The sequence below is a fragment of the Schistocerca gregaria genome, chromosome 8 (assembly GCF_023897955.1).
Source record: "Schistocerca gregaria isolate iqSchGreg1 chromosome 8, iqSchGreg1.2, whole genome shotgun sequence".
NCBI classification, from domain to species: domain Eukaryota; kingdom Metazoa; phylum Arthropoda; class Insecta; order Orthoptera; family Acrididae; genus Schistocerca; species Schistocerca gregaria.
This window is the reverse complement of record NC_064927.1, coordinates 93,320,949-93,337,098: the sequence shown is the minus strand read 5'-3', so window position 1 is coordinate 93,337,098 and position 16,150 is coordinate 93,320,949. Positions and strand designations below refer to the sequence as shown.

General features: G+C 38.4%; 1 protein-coding gene across 2 annotated transcripts in view; it reads right to left on the bottom strand.

Moving 5' to 3' along the window:
- The window catches only part of LOC126284118 (transmembrane protein 145-like), an 88,229-nt gene extending 77,034 nt beyond the window's left edge, over window positions 1–11,195 (bottom strand). The window contains exons 1-4 of one of the 2 annotated variants that reach the window (XM_049982799.1): window positions 11,031–11,195; window positions 10,881–10,955; window positions 10,610–10,684; window positions 9,769–9,975 (exon numbers count right to left, since the gene is read on the bottom strand). In XM_049982799.1, the coding sequence (XP_049838756.1) occupies window positions 9,769–9,975; window positions 10,610–10,684; window positions 10,881–10,955; window positions 11,031–11,129 (456 nt within the window). In that variant the 5' untranslated portion in view covers window positions 11,130–11,195. The remainder of the gene's footprint in view (window positions 1–9,768; window positions 9,976–10,609; window positions 10,685–10,880; window positions 10,956–11,030) is intronic. The other variant, XM_049982801.1, reaches the window with a different exon arrangement.
- Window positions 11,196–16,150: the final 4,955 nt, after the last annotated feature.

Here is a 16,150-nt window from a genome sequence, read left to right as displayed (position 1 = left end):
ACTTTGTACCCCCTGGGACAGTATCAGAGTACCCCATCTGTCTGCACCCACTGTAAATCATGGAAAAGTGCAGATGTGGTTCAAATATCTGTAAGTTGTGTAACTGAGGTGGGACGTGGGGACCAGCTTGGTATTCACCTAGAAGGATGTGGAAAACTGCCTAAAAACCACATCCCAGTTAGCTGGCACACCAGCCCTTGTAGTTAATCTGGTGGACGGATTCTATCCAGGGCCGTTGCACCTACCCGAGTCCAGGAAGCAGCACATTAGCGCTCTCGGCTAACCTGGCACCCCCGAACTCACTAGATCTGGGATGTGACTGAACATTGCACCAGAGCTCTTTGCCAGAATTTATAGGAATTAGGTGAGATGCGTGTACAGATGTGGTGCCAACTGCCTCCAGTGACCTACTAAGGCCTCACTGCTCCCATGCCATGACATGTCACTGCTGTTATCCATGCCAAAGGTGGACATACTGGATTCTGTGTAGATGGTCATAATGTACTAGCTGATCAGGGTATTAGCCAGTGCATTGTTCCATAGGAGTTATGGCATAAGGGATAAATGTGCAACATTATAAAATCATACTTGAAAAATAGAGAAAGGGTATGTGAAGATACAGTATTCTGACAATACTGCTAAAAGTGGGTACTTAGTTTTTAAACTAGTAAAGTGCGTTGTACCACAGGGATCAGTCATGGGACCATTCCTGTTCATACTGTACGTACACCACACTTCTTTAATTATATATTTCATGTGACACAAATAGCATCATGTCAACGTAGATACACCACAGACAAGGTACTCATCTGCAGACTAATCAACCAACACTTATCATATTCTATCCTAATATGAGGATTTGGTTGAAACTATGGAAGAAATAAATTAGAAGCATAGCTAATTTGCCTACCAGATAAACCTGGAAAAAAAATCATTCAAAGAACTAAACATATTTACTGTTTTTGTACTATATAAATTTGAAACAATCATACATGTAAAAATAAACTGAGCTGCTTTGCTGAATTGGAACATACATATTCTATACTACTGCAGAATGACAAGATGTTGTTTAATGTTGTTACCAAATATCTCAAAGCATTCTTGACCAAATTACTTCAATTTGTGAAAAATACTCTAATAAATTTTTGGACAAACATAGGATACTCATTGTTCCTCTACCACGTGGTGACCTGCTTGTCACTATTGAGGCCACCTCCTTTTACACTAATATCCCTAATGTCGAAGGCCTTACAGCTATTGAACACTACCTTTCATAATGCCCAATGGATTCCAAACCCACAACTTCCTTCCTAGTCGCCATGACCAACCGTATCCTCACCCACAATTACTTCTCCTTTGAAGGCATTACCTACAAACAAATCTGTGGTGCAGCTATGGGCATCCACATGGCACCATGCTATGCAACCTATTCATGGACCATCTAGAGGAATCCTTCCTAAACAAACAGAATCCCAAACCCCTCACCTGGTTCAGATTCATCGATGACATCTCTGTGATCTGGATCAATGGTGAGGACACCATAGCCACATTCCATCAGAAACTTAACACCTTCTCCCCCATACACTTCACCTGATTCTACTCAATCCAACAAGCACCTTACTTGATGTTTATCTCCATCTCAAAGCTGGCTGTGTTAGTACGTCTGTCCATATCATACTTACCAACCACCAGAAATACCTCCACTTTGACAGCTGCCATTCATTCCATACCATGAAGTCCCATGGCCACTGCATCTGTAGTGATGAGACGTCCCTCTTGAAATATACCAAGTATCTCATTGGGGCCTTTATAGACCATAATTACCCTCCCAACCTTGTACAAAAACAGATCTCCCATGCCTTATTGCTACAGTCACCCATCACCTCCCAAAGTCCCACTGTCCAGCCACAGAGGAGCATTCCCCTTGTGAATCAGAACCACACAGGGCTGGAGCAACTGAATTACATTCTCCACCAGGGTTTTGACTATCTCTTATCATGCCCTGAAATGAGAAATGTCCTGCCCACTATCTTTTCCGCTATCCTTCTCACCCATCCCACAGTGATATTCCACTGTCCACCAAACCTACGCAGTCTACTTATCGATCCCTACACATCCCCTACACACCCCTTACCTCGTGGCTCATATCCCTGTAATAGACCTAGATGCAAGACCTGTCCCAAACATCCTCCCTCCATGACTTACTCCAGTCAGGTCACAAGCATCACCTATCCCATCAAAGGCAGGGCTACTTGTGAAAGCAGTCATGTGATCTATAAGCTAAGCTGCAACCACTGTGCTGCATTCTATGTGGGCTTGACAACCAATACAAGCTGTCTGTCCGTAAGAATGGTCACCAACAAACTGTGGCCAAGGAACAACAGGACCACCCTGTTGCTGAACATGCTGTCCTACTCAACGTTCTTCATTTCAATGTCAGTTTCACAGCCACTGCCATATGGATCACCCCTTTCCATCAACACTAGCTTTTCTGAACTGCACAGGTGAGAACTCTCCCTGCAATATACCCTACATTCCTGTATCCCTTCTGGTGTCAACATTTGTCAGCCATTGTCCTCACCCATCTAGCCCCTTCCCTGTTCCCATTCCAGCACTACACAGCTCTATATTCCACCAATGCACCCAGTCTTTTTACTTCTCTCCCATTCTGTTACCCCCTCTCTCCCTCGCCTTCTGTCTAACATCCTGAATGCACCTAGATGTCCTACCCTCTCTCCACCTTATCCCTGCATTCTCCCACTAGCAGAGCTTTACCATCCCCCATCCTTTCCCTAATATTTCTCCCCCTCCTCCCCCCAGTCTCCTCCATACTCCTACCTGGTTGCCTCTCTCATCATGTGTTGCTGCTCATGGTGTGGCCTCAGCTGCTGGAGACTGTAGTCATTTGTGTGTGAGTTGTGTTTTCATGAGTGTGTGTATGTATGTTGTGTATTTTCAACAAAGACCTTATTGGCTGAAAGCTCACTTTCCAATAGTCTCTTCTTTTTGTGCCTATCTGTGTCTCAGCATCTCCGCTACCTGGTGAGCAGCAACAATACTTTCCATAATATTGTTACACTGCATTCTGGATTCTCCATTGTGTATATACATATACATACAGACACACACTGAAGAGCCAAAGAAATTGGTACACCTGCCTAATATTGTGCAGGGCCTACATGGGCACGTATAAGTTCCGCAACACAATGTGGCATGGACTCAACTAATGTCTGAAGTAGTGCTGGAGGGAACTGACACCATGAATCTTGCAGGGCTGTCTATAAAGGGGGTGGAGATCTCTTCTGAACAGCACATTGCAAGGCATTCCAGATATGCCCAATAATGTTCATGTCTGGGGAGTCTGGTGGCCAGCGGAAGAGTTTAAACTCAGAAGAGTGTTCCTGGAGCCACTCTGTAGCAATTCTGGATGTGTGGGGTGTCACATTGTCCTGCTGCAATTTCCCAAGTCCATCAGAATGCAAAATGGACATGAATGGATGCAGGCGATCAGACAGGATGCTTATGGACATGTCACCTGTCAGAATTGTATCTAGACATATCAGGGGTCCCATATCACTCCGACTGCATACACCCCACACCATTACAGAGCCTCCGCTAGCTTGAACAGTCCCCTGCTGACATGCAGGGTTCATGGATTCATGAGGTTGTCTCCATACCCCTACACTTCCATCCACTCATCACAATTTGAAACGAGACTCGTCTGGCCAAGCAATGTGTTTCCAGTCATCAACAGTGTTGACAGGCCCACATGAGGTGTAATACTTTATGTCATGCAGTCATCAAGGGTACACCAGTGGACTTTCTGCTCTGAAAGTCCATATCAATGATGTTCTATTGAATGGTTCACATGCTGATACTTATCGATGGGCCAGCATTGAAATCTGCAGCAATTTGCAGAATGGTTGCAGCTCTGTCACACTGAACAATACTCTTCAGTCATCATTGGTCCCATTCTTGCAAGATATTTTTCTGACTGCTGCAATGTTGGAGATTTGATGTTTTACCAGATTTCTGATATATACAGAACATTTGTGAAAGGTCGTACAGGAAAATCCCCACTTCATCACTACCTTGGTGGTGCTGTGCTCCATCCCTCATGCGCTGACTATAAAACTACATTCACACTCACTTAAATCTTCATAACCTCCCATTATAGCAGCAGTAACCAATCTAACAACTGCACCACATCCTTGTTGTCTTATACATGTGCTGCCGACCACAGTGCTGTATTCTGCCTGTTTACATATTTCTGTATTTGAATATACATGCCTATACCAGTTTCTTTGGTGTTTCAGTGTGTGTGTGTGTGTGTGTGTGTGTGTGTGTGTGTGTGTGTGTGTGTGTGTTTGTGTAACACTTGTTAGCTAAAATATTAAAGTTCTTGACCAGTTTACTTCAAAATCATACAAAAGGCTCTAATAAACATTCAAATATAGGATCCATGAGCTTTAAGTTTATTAACTGTTTAATAATCATGCTATTTGCAACATATTTTGCAGACAGTATTGACATATACTACTGAATTCACATGCAACAACAAATTATTGTATAACATACAGTTCAGGAGGTATGATGTCATAAACACTGAAAGTAAGGAAAACTGCTGCTTCGTGGATGACATTTTAATTTATTACTTCTTTACTTCTCACTCATTTCACAACATATTTTGCAGACAGTGTCCACATATACCACCGGAAGTCCACGCAAAAATATATCATTTTCTTATGCATAGTTCAGGTAATGTGATGTTATAAATTTTGATCTGTATGAGAACAGAATGGCAATGCAAAATTTGCTAGAGTTGCAGGTAAAATATGTGTACAAACAGGTGTGAAACATGTGAGCACACCATTGGTAAAAAGTTATTCCTATATCCCTGGATTGATTTTAGTCATACATGGTACACATATTACTTATTATTATTGGAAAGAAATACTGTGTGGGTAAGAACCAGCATCCTGGAGAGGGGCAAGAGGGGGGGGGGGGGGGGGGTGAGATGGAAGGATAGTGAGGGAGGAGCTGATGGGCAGACAAAGGGAAGGGGGAATGGACAAAGAAGGGAAGAGGTGGGGACGGACAGAGAGAGCAGGAGGAGGAGACAGATGGAGAAAGGAAAGAGCAGGAGATGGACAGAGAGAGGGGGAAGGAAGAGTTATGGGGAGGAGGATGTTGTGGTTGTTGTGCTCTTCAGTCCAGAGACTGGTTTGATGCAGCTCTCCATGCTACTCTATCCTGTGCAAGCTTCTTCATTTCTCAGTACGAACTGCAACTCCATCCTTCTGAATCTGCTTAGCGTAGTCATTTCTTGGTCTCCCTCTATAGTTTTTACCCTCCATGCTGCCGTCCAATACTAAATTGGTGATCCCTTGATGCCTCAGAACATATTGTGCAAACCGATACCTTCTTCTAGTCAAGTTGTGCTACAAAATTCTCTTCTCCCCAATTCCATTCAGTAAGTCCTCATTAGTTACGTGATCTACCCATCTAATATTCAGCATTCTTCTGTAGCACCACATTTTGAAAGCTTCTATTCTCTTCTTGTCTAAACTTTTTGACGACCATGTTTCATTTCCATATGTGGCTACACTCCATACAAATACTTTCAGAAACGACTTCCTGACACTTAAATCTATACTCAATGTTAACAAATTTCTCTTCTTCAGAAACACTTTCCTTGCCATTACCAGTCTACATTTTATATCCTCTCTACTTCGACCATCATCAGTTATTTTGCTCCCCAAATAGAAAAACTCCTTTACCACTTTAAGTGTCTCATTTCCTAATGTAATTCCCTCAGCATCACCTGATTTACTTCAACTACATGCTATTATCTTCGTTTTGCTTTTGTTGATGTTCATCTGATAGCCTCCTTTCAGGACTCTGTCCATTCCATTCAGTTGCTCTTCCAGGTCCTATGCTGTACCTGATAGAATTACAATGTCATTGGCAAACCTCAAAGTTTTTATTTCTCCTCCATGGATTTTAATTCCTACTCCAAATGTTTGTTTTGATTCCTTTATTGCTTGCTCAATATACACATTGAATGACATCAGGCATAGACTACAACCCTGTCTCACTCCCTTCCCAGCCACTGCTTCTTTTCATTCCCCTCAACTCTTATAACTGCCATCTGGTTTCTGTACAAATTGTAAATAGCCTTTAGCTCCCTGTATCTTACCCCTGCCACCTTCAGAATTTGAAAGAGTGTATTCCAGTCAATGTTGTCAAAACCTTTCTCAAAGTCTAAAAATGCTAGAAATGTAGGTATGCTTTTCCTTAATCTAACTTCTAAGGTAAGTAATAGGGTTAGTATTGCCTCACATGTTCCATCATTTCTACGGGATCCAAACTGATCTTCCCCTTGGCGAACAGCCTGTATCAGTTGTATGTGGTATGGCTTTTATACTAATTAATACCTCAATACATGCCACACAGTTTTTTGGGGAAGTCCAAGTTCTCTACTCACTCTGCAGGTTGATTTCATTGGGCTGTGTTCAAAGCTCAGTAAAGTGTGCCCCACATGCTCCTCCATTATACACAGTCAGCCTGGGCTTTTCTTTTACAGAGAGAACCATTTTCATCAAATTGTTTATTCCAATGAGGGCCTTCCTCATTGGAGTTTCACTGTTAAATTATGCCAAAATGTGCTCTGCACCACAGTTGCAGACTCACTTTCACTGAATTCATCAGTATGGTATTGCAGACAAACCACTTAATCCGATTAAGTCATACCTAAATAACAGGCAACAGTCAGTGTATGTGAACAATGAAAGGTCAGATCTAATGAAAATTAAGAGAGGAATTCTACAGGGCTCTGTTCTTGGACCTTCCTCTTTATTATCTATGTTAATGGCTTCTCAAACTATACAGCCTGCAAAAATGTTTTACATGCTGATGACATGACTATGATCTCCACAGGTGAGAGTATGCAAGAGCTGGTAAACAAAAATAATGTGGGGTGTGGTGTATTGCTAATGAGTTATGTATAAACAACACAAAAACAGAGGAAATTTATTTTAATCTGAAGGTACGAAAAGCAGAGAATCACAGTGTCAAACTATTGGGACTAAAAATAGACCAAAGGCTCTCATGGGATGACCATATAAGCTATCTGACAGGCAAACTTGCACGCGAAATATTCCTGCTGTATAAAGTAAGATATTCTGTCAGTAAAAGTTTATTGATGCTTTGCTACTATGCATTCTTTTAGTCACAGCTACAATATGGGATTCTGTTATGCGGTAATTCACCAGGCACAAACTGTGTATTCAAAAGCAATTAGACGTTTACAAGGATTGAGTCCAAGAAAAAGCTGTAAGGAGCACTTCAGTATATTAAACATAAGGGCATTCCCAAGTCTCTATATGTATAACTGCTTATATACATAAAAGAAAATATACAACAATTTACACAGAAAAAGAATTTACATTTTCACAGCACTCGGATCAACTGTAGAAAATATACAACAATTTACACAGAAAAAGAATTTACATTTTCACAGCACTCGGATCAACTGTATACTTGATATACAGTATTCTGACACACAACAGTCACAAACACCTACTAAACTGCCACAAGGCTCAAAAATAAAGCATATTACTCAATTGAAGAATATCTTGGAAGTAATTTGAAAGGAATGTATAAGCAATGAAATAATGTAACTATCAGTAACTAAATGTGTAAAACCATATAATTAATTCTTGAACATAAACTGTATAATGATTATTGCTGAAATTGTCTGATTAGTAAGAAGTTATGTATTTATGTATATGTAAAATGATGATGTGAGTAAAATGTACAAATTACTAACTTCTAAAAAGATGTATGTATATGTATGCATAATGTAAAATGTATTTTGACGAAGCCAATTGCATGGTAAACACGCTGTACAGCTAATAAATAAACATATGAAAAAAATCTCGTGTCGCATAGTAGCCATCTTTTTTAGAATTGACATGGTGTATGTTACAGGCAGTGTGGTGTTGGAGCACTCTAGTGGTAGAATTCAAAACTTTACAATATCCACTTTGAAATATACTTCACACATTTCTAGTACAATAAAGCATGCAGGAAATACACTCAATTGAAATTGTGTCCACCTTGCTGAATCACCAACAGTGCACTAACAGCTGAACCACATTACTTGGCCACATAACAGCGATGTAAGGAGTTACAGAAGGGTTAGACAAGACCAAAAAATTGCTTCCTTGTCACATTTGTGAATGCTGCATTAATTGTTTTCTTTCCCAAATTGATTTATTCAGATTTAAATGAAAAAGTCATGATACTGTACAATGCAAGTGGTACTTTCTACCATTAGTAGTTATTTCAGTTACTGTTCCACTCACAAATAATGCAAGGGGAAAATGATTTTCTATATGCCTCCATAGGAGCCTTAATTTCTCTTATCTTTGTGGTCCTTGCGCAAAATATACATTGGGGCAGTAGACTGTTCTGCAGTAAACTTCAAATGCAATTTATCTACATTTTCTCAGTAGTGAATCATCAAAATAATGTCATCCTCCATCCACGGATTCCCACTGGAGACCGCAAAGCATCTCCATAATACTCATGTGCTGTTTGAACCTACCAGTAACAAAACTAGCAGCCAGCCTCTAAACTATTTCAAGGTCTTCCTTTAATCCAACCTGTAGGGGATCCAAACACTTAGGCAGTAATCAAGAATGGTTTGCACTAGTGTTTTATACATATTCTCCTTTACAGATGAACTACACTTTCCTAAAATTCTCCCAGATCAAAGTTGAAAATTTGTGTTCCCTTTTACATGCTTGTACCATTTAATACTGCTTTCCAACGTTACACCTAGATATGTAATCAATGTGATTGTCAAGCAGCAAACTACTAATGCTGTATTTGAACATTATGGTATTGTTTTTCCTACTCATCTGCATTAACTTACACTTTTTACATTTAGAGCAAGCTACCATTTATCACAACCACTCTAAATTTTCTCTAAGTCATCTTATATCCTATTACAGCCAGTTAATAACAACACCTTTCCACACACCACAGCTTCATCAGCAAACATCCACAAATTGCTGCTCACCATGTCTCTAAGGTCGTTTGCATACGTAGAGAATAAGAGCAGCCCTGTCACACTTATTTGGGGCACTCCTTATGATATCCTTGTCTCTGATGAATGCTCGCCATCAGGGATGACACGCTGGGATCTATTGCTAATGAAGTCAGAAGAGTCAACATTCTTCTTTATAAGTGTTAAGTTTCAGTTTTAATGTTATTTTTCTGTCTTGGCAAACACAGTTCGGAGTAGTGCTAAATAAAAATTATAAATGGTAACTGACATTTAAGGCTAGTCTACTTAATCATTAACAACTTCATTTCAGTTCCAATTCATCTGCTTGTAGCACAATTGCCTGCCTCAGCAGAATTCCATTAGGCAAGTGGGAGGTAACAGTTCTTCATATGAAATGAGTCAAACTGACTGGTGTTTCTGTATGGTAATGTAAGTAGGATTATTATTTATAAATGACTTTCTTGTTGACTATTTATGAAAACCAGAGAATTAATACTGCTGTGATAATAGTACATTCCACTGGCAACAAATGTAACTAATCTCTTTCCCAGTGTGGAATATATTTAATTCTCATTTCCAGCAAGTGACTTAAGATAAATTTAAACAAAACAATTTACTTCTAGTATTCCTGTTTAACAATTACAATCACATCATGTCTACTCTTTCAAACACCATGCTGAAAGCTGTGTTACCTTCACTGATTTGCAGTTACTGATAGCCAGGAACCACCACCGTGGTCGCGAACTGATAAAAAGATTTTTCTTCTGACATACATAGATTTTCTTTCGGTCAGAAAGAGTGCGCAGCCTGCATCCTGAGTTGGTATATTTTTCAGTTAGATTCACCACTTGATTGAGGCTCACATTCAGATAAGACTCCCGCTCCTCACATGTCTGCTCCTCAACATGAAAAACAGTTAACACACTGTTAAAAATTCCAAGTTGAATAAGTTGTTAATAGCAAAAAGATTTCAAATTGACCTGAAAATAAATCATAATTCTGTGGCTTAGCCATGTAATAAATTGCTTCTATTGAAAGTGCATCATTTTTACTTTGTGTACAATATGTTTGCAAATATTCAGTATAGCAATTAAAGAACATGTCTTACAATAGGTATTCAGTTTTTCAGTGCATGAACAATCTTAGTCAATGAAGTGTTAAATACAATATGTGCTGTTAAATTCAAATTAAACAGATTTATTTCATTTAAGCAGCGCAAAATTTGAAGTGGAATAACCATATGAATTGGGTAAATTTCCACTTAATATCAATATTTTGTTTTATTTACTTACATCCTTACGACCAGGTTCCAAAACATTTCAATTATTATAGCTTTTTATTTATTGGTTAACTTAGTATATATGCAGTACATTTTTAGGTGAAGGAAATAAAATCTCTATCTTTGTACACATATTTGGTGAATTTGAACCATATTAATCATAACAAATGTGAAAAATATTGATCACTAATGACAAAATGAAGACATTTATCTTTTTCTGGTATTAAAGTCCACAGTAATAAAATTAACATTACCTTGTCTTGCCTGTATGCTGATGGCCACTGGTCAGGTGTATCATAATAGAGTAAAAGATTTTGCACTGCATATTCCTGCAAAAAAATGGATGTCAGCTTTCTATATGTCTGTTAAGACAGTTTATTCCAACATAGTAGCATTGCTCAGAGAGCGTAGATGGCGATGAAATACCAGTTGTTTATAGTATACATAGGAATGATTATGAAAGTTTCTTTCAATGATTTTCTGTAAATTTATATAAGATGTTCATAAATAAATACTAGACCTTACCTTATCATATTCTATGGTATACTGAAAAACCCCTTTGTCAGAAAGGAAGCAAAATCTTGATACAAAAGCCCATTTCTGTAAAGAAATGTCCAGTATTTTGATACAACACTAGACAAGACAGAATTAACACACATACATCCCACAACAAACCTCTGATGTGACGAGGATTCCTTCTTCATATTTACTCCAGACATACTTTGTTTTCAAGAGGAGAATTGTAAAGAAAACAGAAATGAAAATACTGATCATGTTCACCTATGTATATCTCCCACATGTTGTGCCTCTGGTATTTGACACTTTCCTTCTCACAGTGATCAATACAAGTCTCCATAGCAACCATAGTTTAAGGTCACAACAAACAGTGTGGTACATGCAACTTGTTCTCATAGTAGTGTGCAGACCAATATATACATAAAAATAGCTATTCACATCTGTTTCTCTAGTTATGATTTAAATTTCATATTTATAAATATAATCAAAGCTTTGTTGAATCCAGTTCCAGATCATAAAACTACGGTGTTACAAGAAGATCTGCTGCTCTACATATTTGATGTCAAGATAGAACTAGACATGCTCTGTGAATAATTGTGCAAGGGTGTTATGTAATCATATGTTACTTCTATTAGAATAAAATACCTAAAATTTTAGTTTACATTCTCATGATAAAACTGAAGTTGCACATATCATTCTCATTGTCTACTACAATCTGTATTTCTTATTGGTTTTGTCCATGTGGGAATATAGACGAAACCAGCTGGTTAATGATTTTCTAAACATAGTTCAAATTTCACAATACCATTAGTACTTTTGAATTTTTTTCTATTTCTTTAAGTGTTGAAAATCTTTTACTACCAAATAGGAAATTTTTTTGTCTCTACAGGGTGTATCAAAAAGGATGGCACAAACTTAAATGGCTGAAAGTACATGATAATAGAAGCACAAATGTCAAGTAAACATGGGCTCTAAGATGCATAACTTAAGAGCTATGAGATATTCTTGATTTTCAATATAGAGAAATAAATCTCTCCTACTGCAGGCTCTTTGCTTTCCATATTTAGGGAAGTGGTAGTATGGATCAAAACAAGAAAAAAATGTTCAAAAATATGTGCTCTAAAATGCATACCTTAAAAGTTATGAGCACTTGTTCATTAGAAGAGCTGTGTTCCAAAGTACAGTTGCTCATAGCTGTTAAGGTATGCATTTTAGAGCACATGTCTACTGGACATTTTTTTCTAGTTTTGATCCATACTACCACTTCCCAAAATGTGGAAAGCAATGAGCTTTCAGTAGAAGAGATATTGAAAATCAAGAACATCTCATAGCTCTTAAGGTGTGTGTTTTAGAGTTCATGTTTACTTGAGATTTGTGTTTCTATTATCGTGTACTTTCAGCTGTGTAAGTTTGTGCCATCCTTTTTGATACACCCTGTATAAAACCTTCTTATAGTCATACTCCAACGTTCTTGATTTTTAGATTAAGTCAGCATCTTATTTTTTTGTGTAGACAGATGTGCACTCTAGATCATATGAAGGACATGTAGAGTATAGTGATAGCAAGATCTGATGAGCCCCAATGCATGATTTAAGTGATTTACCCATCTATTTTTCATGTGAATAAGGCACCAACAACAGTTCCTTGTTTAAAGATGATCTTAAATTTGAAATTGTTTGTCAAGCCACAATAATTAATGCTTTACTCTTCATAGTCACTGAAATAAAAAATTATCTGTTCTACATGACATGAATATTTCTTCTCAGTGTGTACATTTGTTTTCATTGTTGCTCAGCTAAAATGAAATGTCAGTACACTTTTTCCCTGGTGATTTAGTGTTGTGAGAAGGATGACACATAATCTTTCTTTAGATCTCCAAGAAGGCTGAGTTTCTCATCCATGAGGCACAGAAGCTGTATGTGCTTGATGCCATGTTCTGGGATTTTAGAAGGTTTTCATTACAACTCTGCCCTGTTGCTTAGTGAATGTAATTAAAGGTTGTGGAATATCAGACCAACCTTCTGACTGAAATGAGGACTTCCTTGCTAATAGGACATTCTATGCTACTCTCAGTGATGGGAAATTGGCAGTAATATAATTAAATATTGTTCATCTGAGGTTTCTAACATATTTATATAATGATGCATCTATTCAAGCATATTTTCATATTGACATTTTTCCCTGACAGGCTTAAAGTATGCTGATGTCTTGATACTTTTCGAAGATGCAGATGATAAGAAAGAGGTATTGACTTATCTTGTTATTGGTAGAATATTCAATAATTTTGAAAAAAAAATCATGTGGATCTGTAGCAAAACAACATACTCATGTCAAGAAAACTGTATTTCAAAAAGGACTCTCAAATGATGAATAAGCTATATCTATGTTAACAAATGGTATAACAGAATTGATAAATCATAAATTGTAACAAATGATTTTACGGTTGCAGTGTAAGAAGTTACATTGTGCTTTTCAAAGATTATACAAGTATGCTAATGTAAAACAGTTCCAGACTTTTAGTTGAAAAGGCATCTAAATATATATTTGAAATTATCAACAGTTTGGCCAAGGCAAAAGGATTGGGACACATCTAAGTCAATGTCTACATGACTACTCTGCAACTCACATTTTAATTTTGGCAGAAGGTTCATCATCCACGTTAAAACTATTTCTCTACCGTTCCACTTTCGAATGACACGCGACAGAAACTAACACTTAAACCTTTCTGTGAGAGCTCAGGTTTCTCTTATTTTATCATGATGATCATTTCTCACTTTGTAGGTGGGTGTCAACAACATACTTTCGCATTTGAATGAGAACTGAATATTTGTGAAAAGGTACCACTTCAACAAAAACACCTTCATTTTAAAGCTTGCCACTCCAACTCATGTATCACACCTGTGACACCCACTCCCCTATTTCAGGATAATACAAAATGAGCTACACTTCTCTGAACTTTTTCTGTGTCCTCTGTTAATCCTATCAGGTAAGAATCCCATACCGCGCAGCAACACTCCGGAAGGGGATGGACAAGTGTATTGCAGGTAGTCTCTTTAGTGGATCTGTTGCTTCTTCTAAGTGTTCTGTTCCCCACAATATAATCTGTGTGGTCACTCCAGTATAAGTAGTTCATAAATGTAATCCCTAGGTACTTAACTGAATTCACAGTCTTTCAATTTGTGTGATTGTGTAATCAAAATTTAATGAATTCCTTTTAGTACTCACCTGGATGACATCACAGTTTTTATTGCTTTTCACACCATAGAGGTATTTCATCTAAATCACTTTATTTTGATCTTTTGATGGCTTTACCAGATGGTAAATGACAGCATCATTTGCAGACAATACCAGGGGAATACCAGTTATCACCTCTGTTTTACTTGATGACTTCCAATTGATTACTATGAACTGTGACCTTCTCGAGATGCCATCACAATTCAGTACTTACACTACAACATTTGTTACAGAACCTATGGCTATAATCTATTGAAACAACTGAAGCAGTACATAGTCTTCAGTTTTTGGGGCTTTAGTTAGATTGGCTCCTGAATTGGAAAACCCACATACTAGAATTAATGAAGCATTACAATTCAGATACATTTGTAGTAAGCATTATTACAGTTATACACAATTTAAAAATGAATAAATGAATTTGTTTTGCAGATTGCATTCATTACTGAGTTATAAGATAATTTTTTAGAAATTTATGGGCATACATTTTTCAGAATAAGGAAATATGTGGGTTGGAACTTTAATAGTGGCAACACTGCTGTGGAGACACTATGCAATGGAATCTATTATTGTCACTGATAGCACACATTGTTGACATACCTACCTTACCTCCAAGCAAATGGACTCGCCTGTCCCACGTCAACGGCGTGCGCACAATCGATGGTAACACAGTCACTTGTGAGCAAGTGGTCTAACGTAACGGTGACACTATATTTTTGAAACAGGAACAATGGAGTTGGATCAAGATTGAATGTGCCAGGGGTCGTACAGCACGACAGTGTCATCAACGTCTTCAAGAGGCATGTGGGGAATCAGCATTGCTGCACAGAACAGCCTTCAACGATGGCCGGCAAACTGTGGCAGATATGCATCGGGCAGGTTGTCCTAGCATCTCTGAAGAAGAAGTGCATCCTGTTGACACGTTAGTGGACAGTGATCGATGCCATGCGGTTCGTGAGCTCGCCCATGAAACAATATTAGCGCATACTGCTGTGCTTCACATCCTGAAGGAACACCTGGGCATGCGAAAAATTGCATCACAATGGGTTCTGCATGACTTGATGGAAATGCAGAAATGGATGCTTTATGACGCTGCTCAGATGCACTTGGAGTGCTATGAGCATGAAGGAGAGGCTTTCTTATGCCGTATTGTAACACTGAATGAGACGTGGGCCACATCGTAAGAGCCAAAAGTGAAACGCCAATCCAATGAATGGTGTCATTATGGGTCGCTGCAAAAATCAAAAGTGCGTCAGAGCCCCTGTATGGTGAAAGTTATGGTGATTCTTGTGTACGACTGCGATGGTGTTATCCTAACGCATTACATTCCTCCATGGCAGACCATTAATGCACAGTATTACTGTTCATTTTTTGGAGCGTCACCTGCGACCAGCTTTGTGAAAGAAGCAGCGACACTTTCCGCGCAACCCACCCATCAGTTTGCTCGAGAATGTGTGGGTGCATACAGTGCAAGCTGTGGCTGCTCTGTTCAGTTGATGGGACTGGGAAGTACTGTACCATCCACAATACTCACCAGGCTTAAGCCCTTGTGGCTTTGATTTGATTCCAAAGATGAAGGAACCACTTTGTGGCATTTACTTCAGAACTATTCCAGAGATTTGATAGATAGTAGACCGCTCCATTCGCACCATCAACAGAACAGGTTCTGCTAACAGTATACTATGCCTTCCACATCGCTGGCAATGGGTTCTACACAATGCTGGTGACTACTTTGAAGGACAGTAACAGGTGTAAACATGTAACTCTTTTGTACTGGTTGTGAATAAATAGTTGTCACTATTTAAGTTCCAACCCCCATATGTTGTAAGAATTCTCTATGCTGTTTGTTGTAGAATAACATTACCAAAAAAATAAAATAAAGTAAATGAAACTAAAATTCTAAAAAAAGATAATTTTACAAAATGTTTCACTGTACATATATCCATTATTGTCCCTTTTTGCTATCAATACCCTTTTCTCAGAAAATATGACAAAGGATGGCTATTGGCACTAGGACCAAAAACAACCTCTAGGGTCAAAATAAGCAC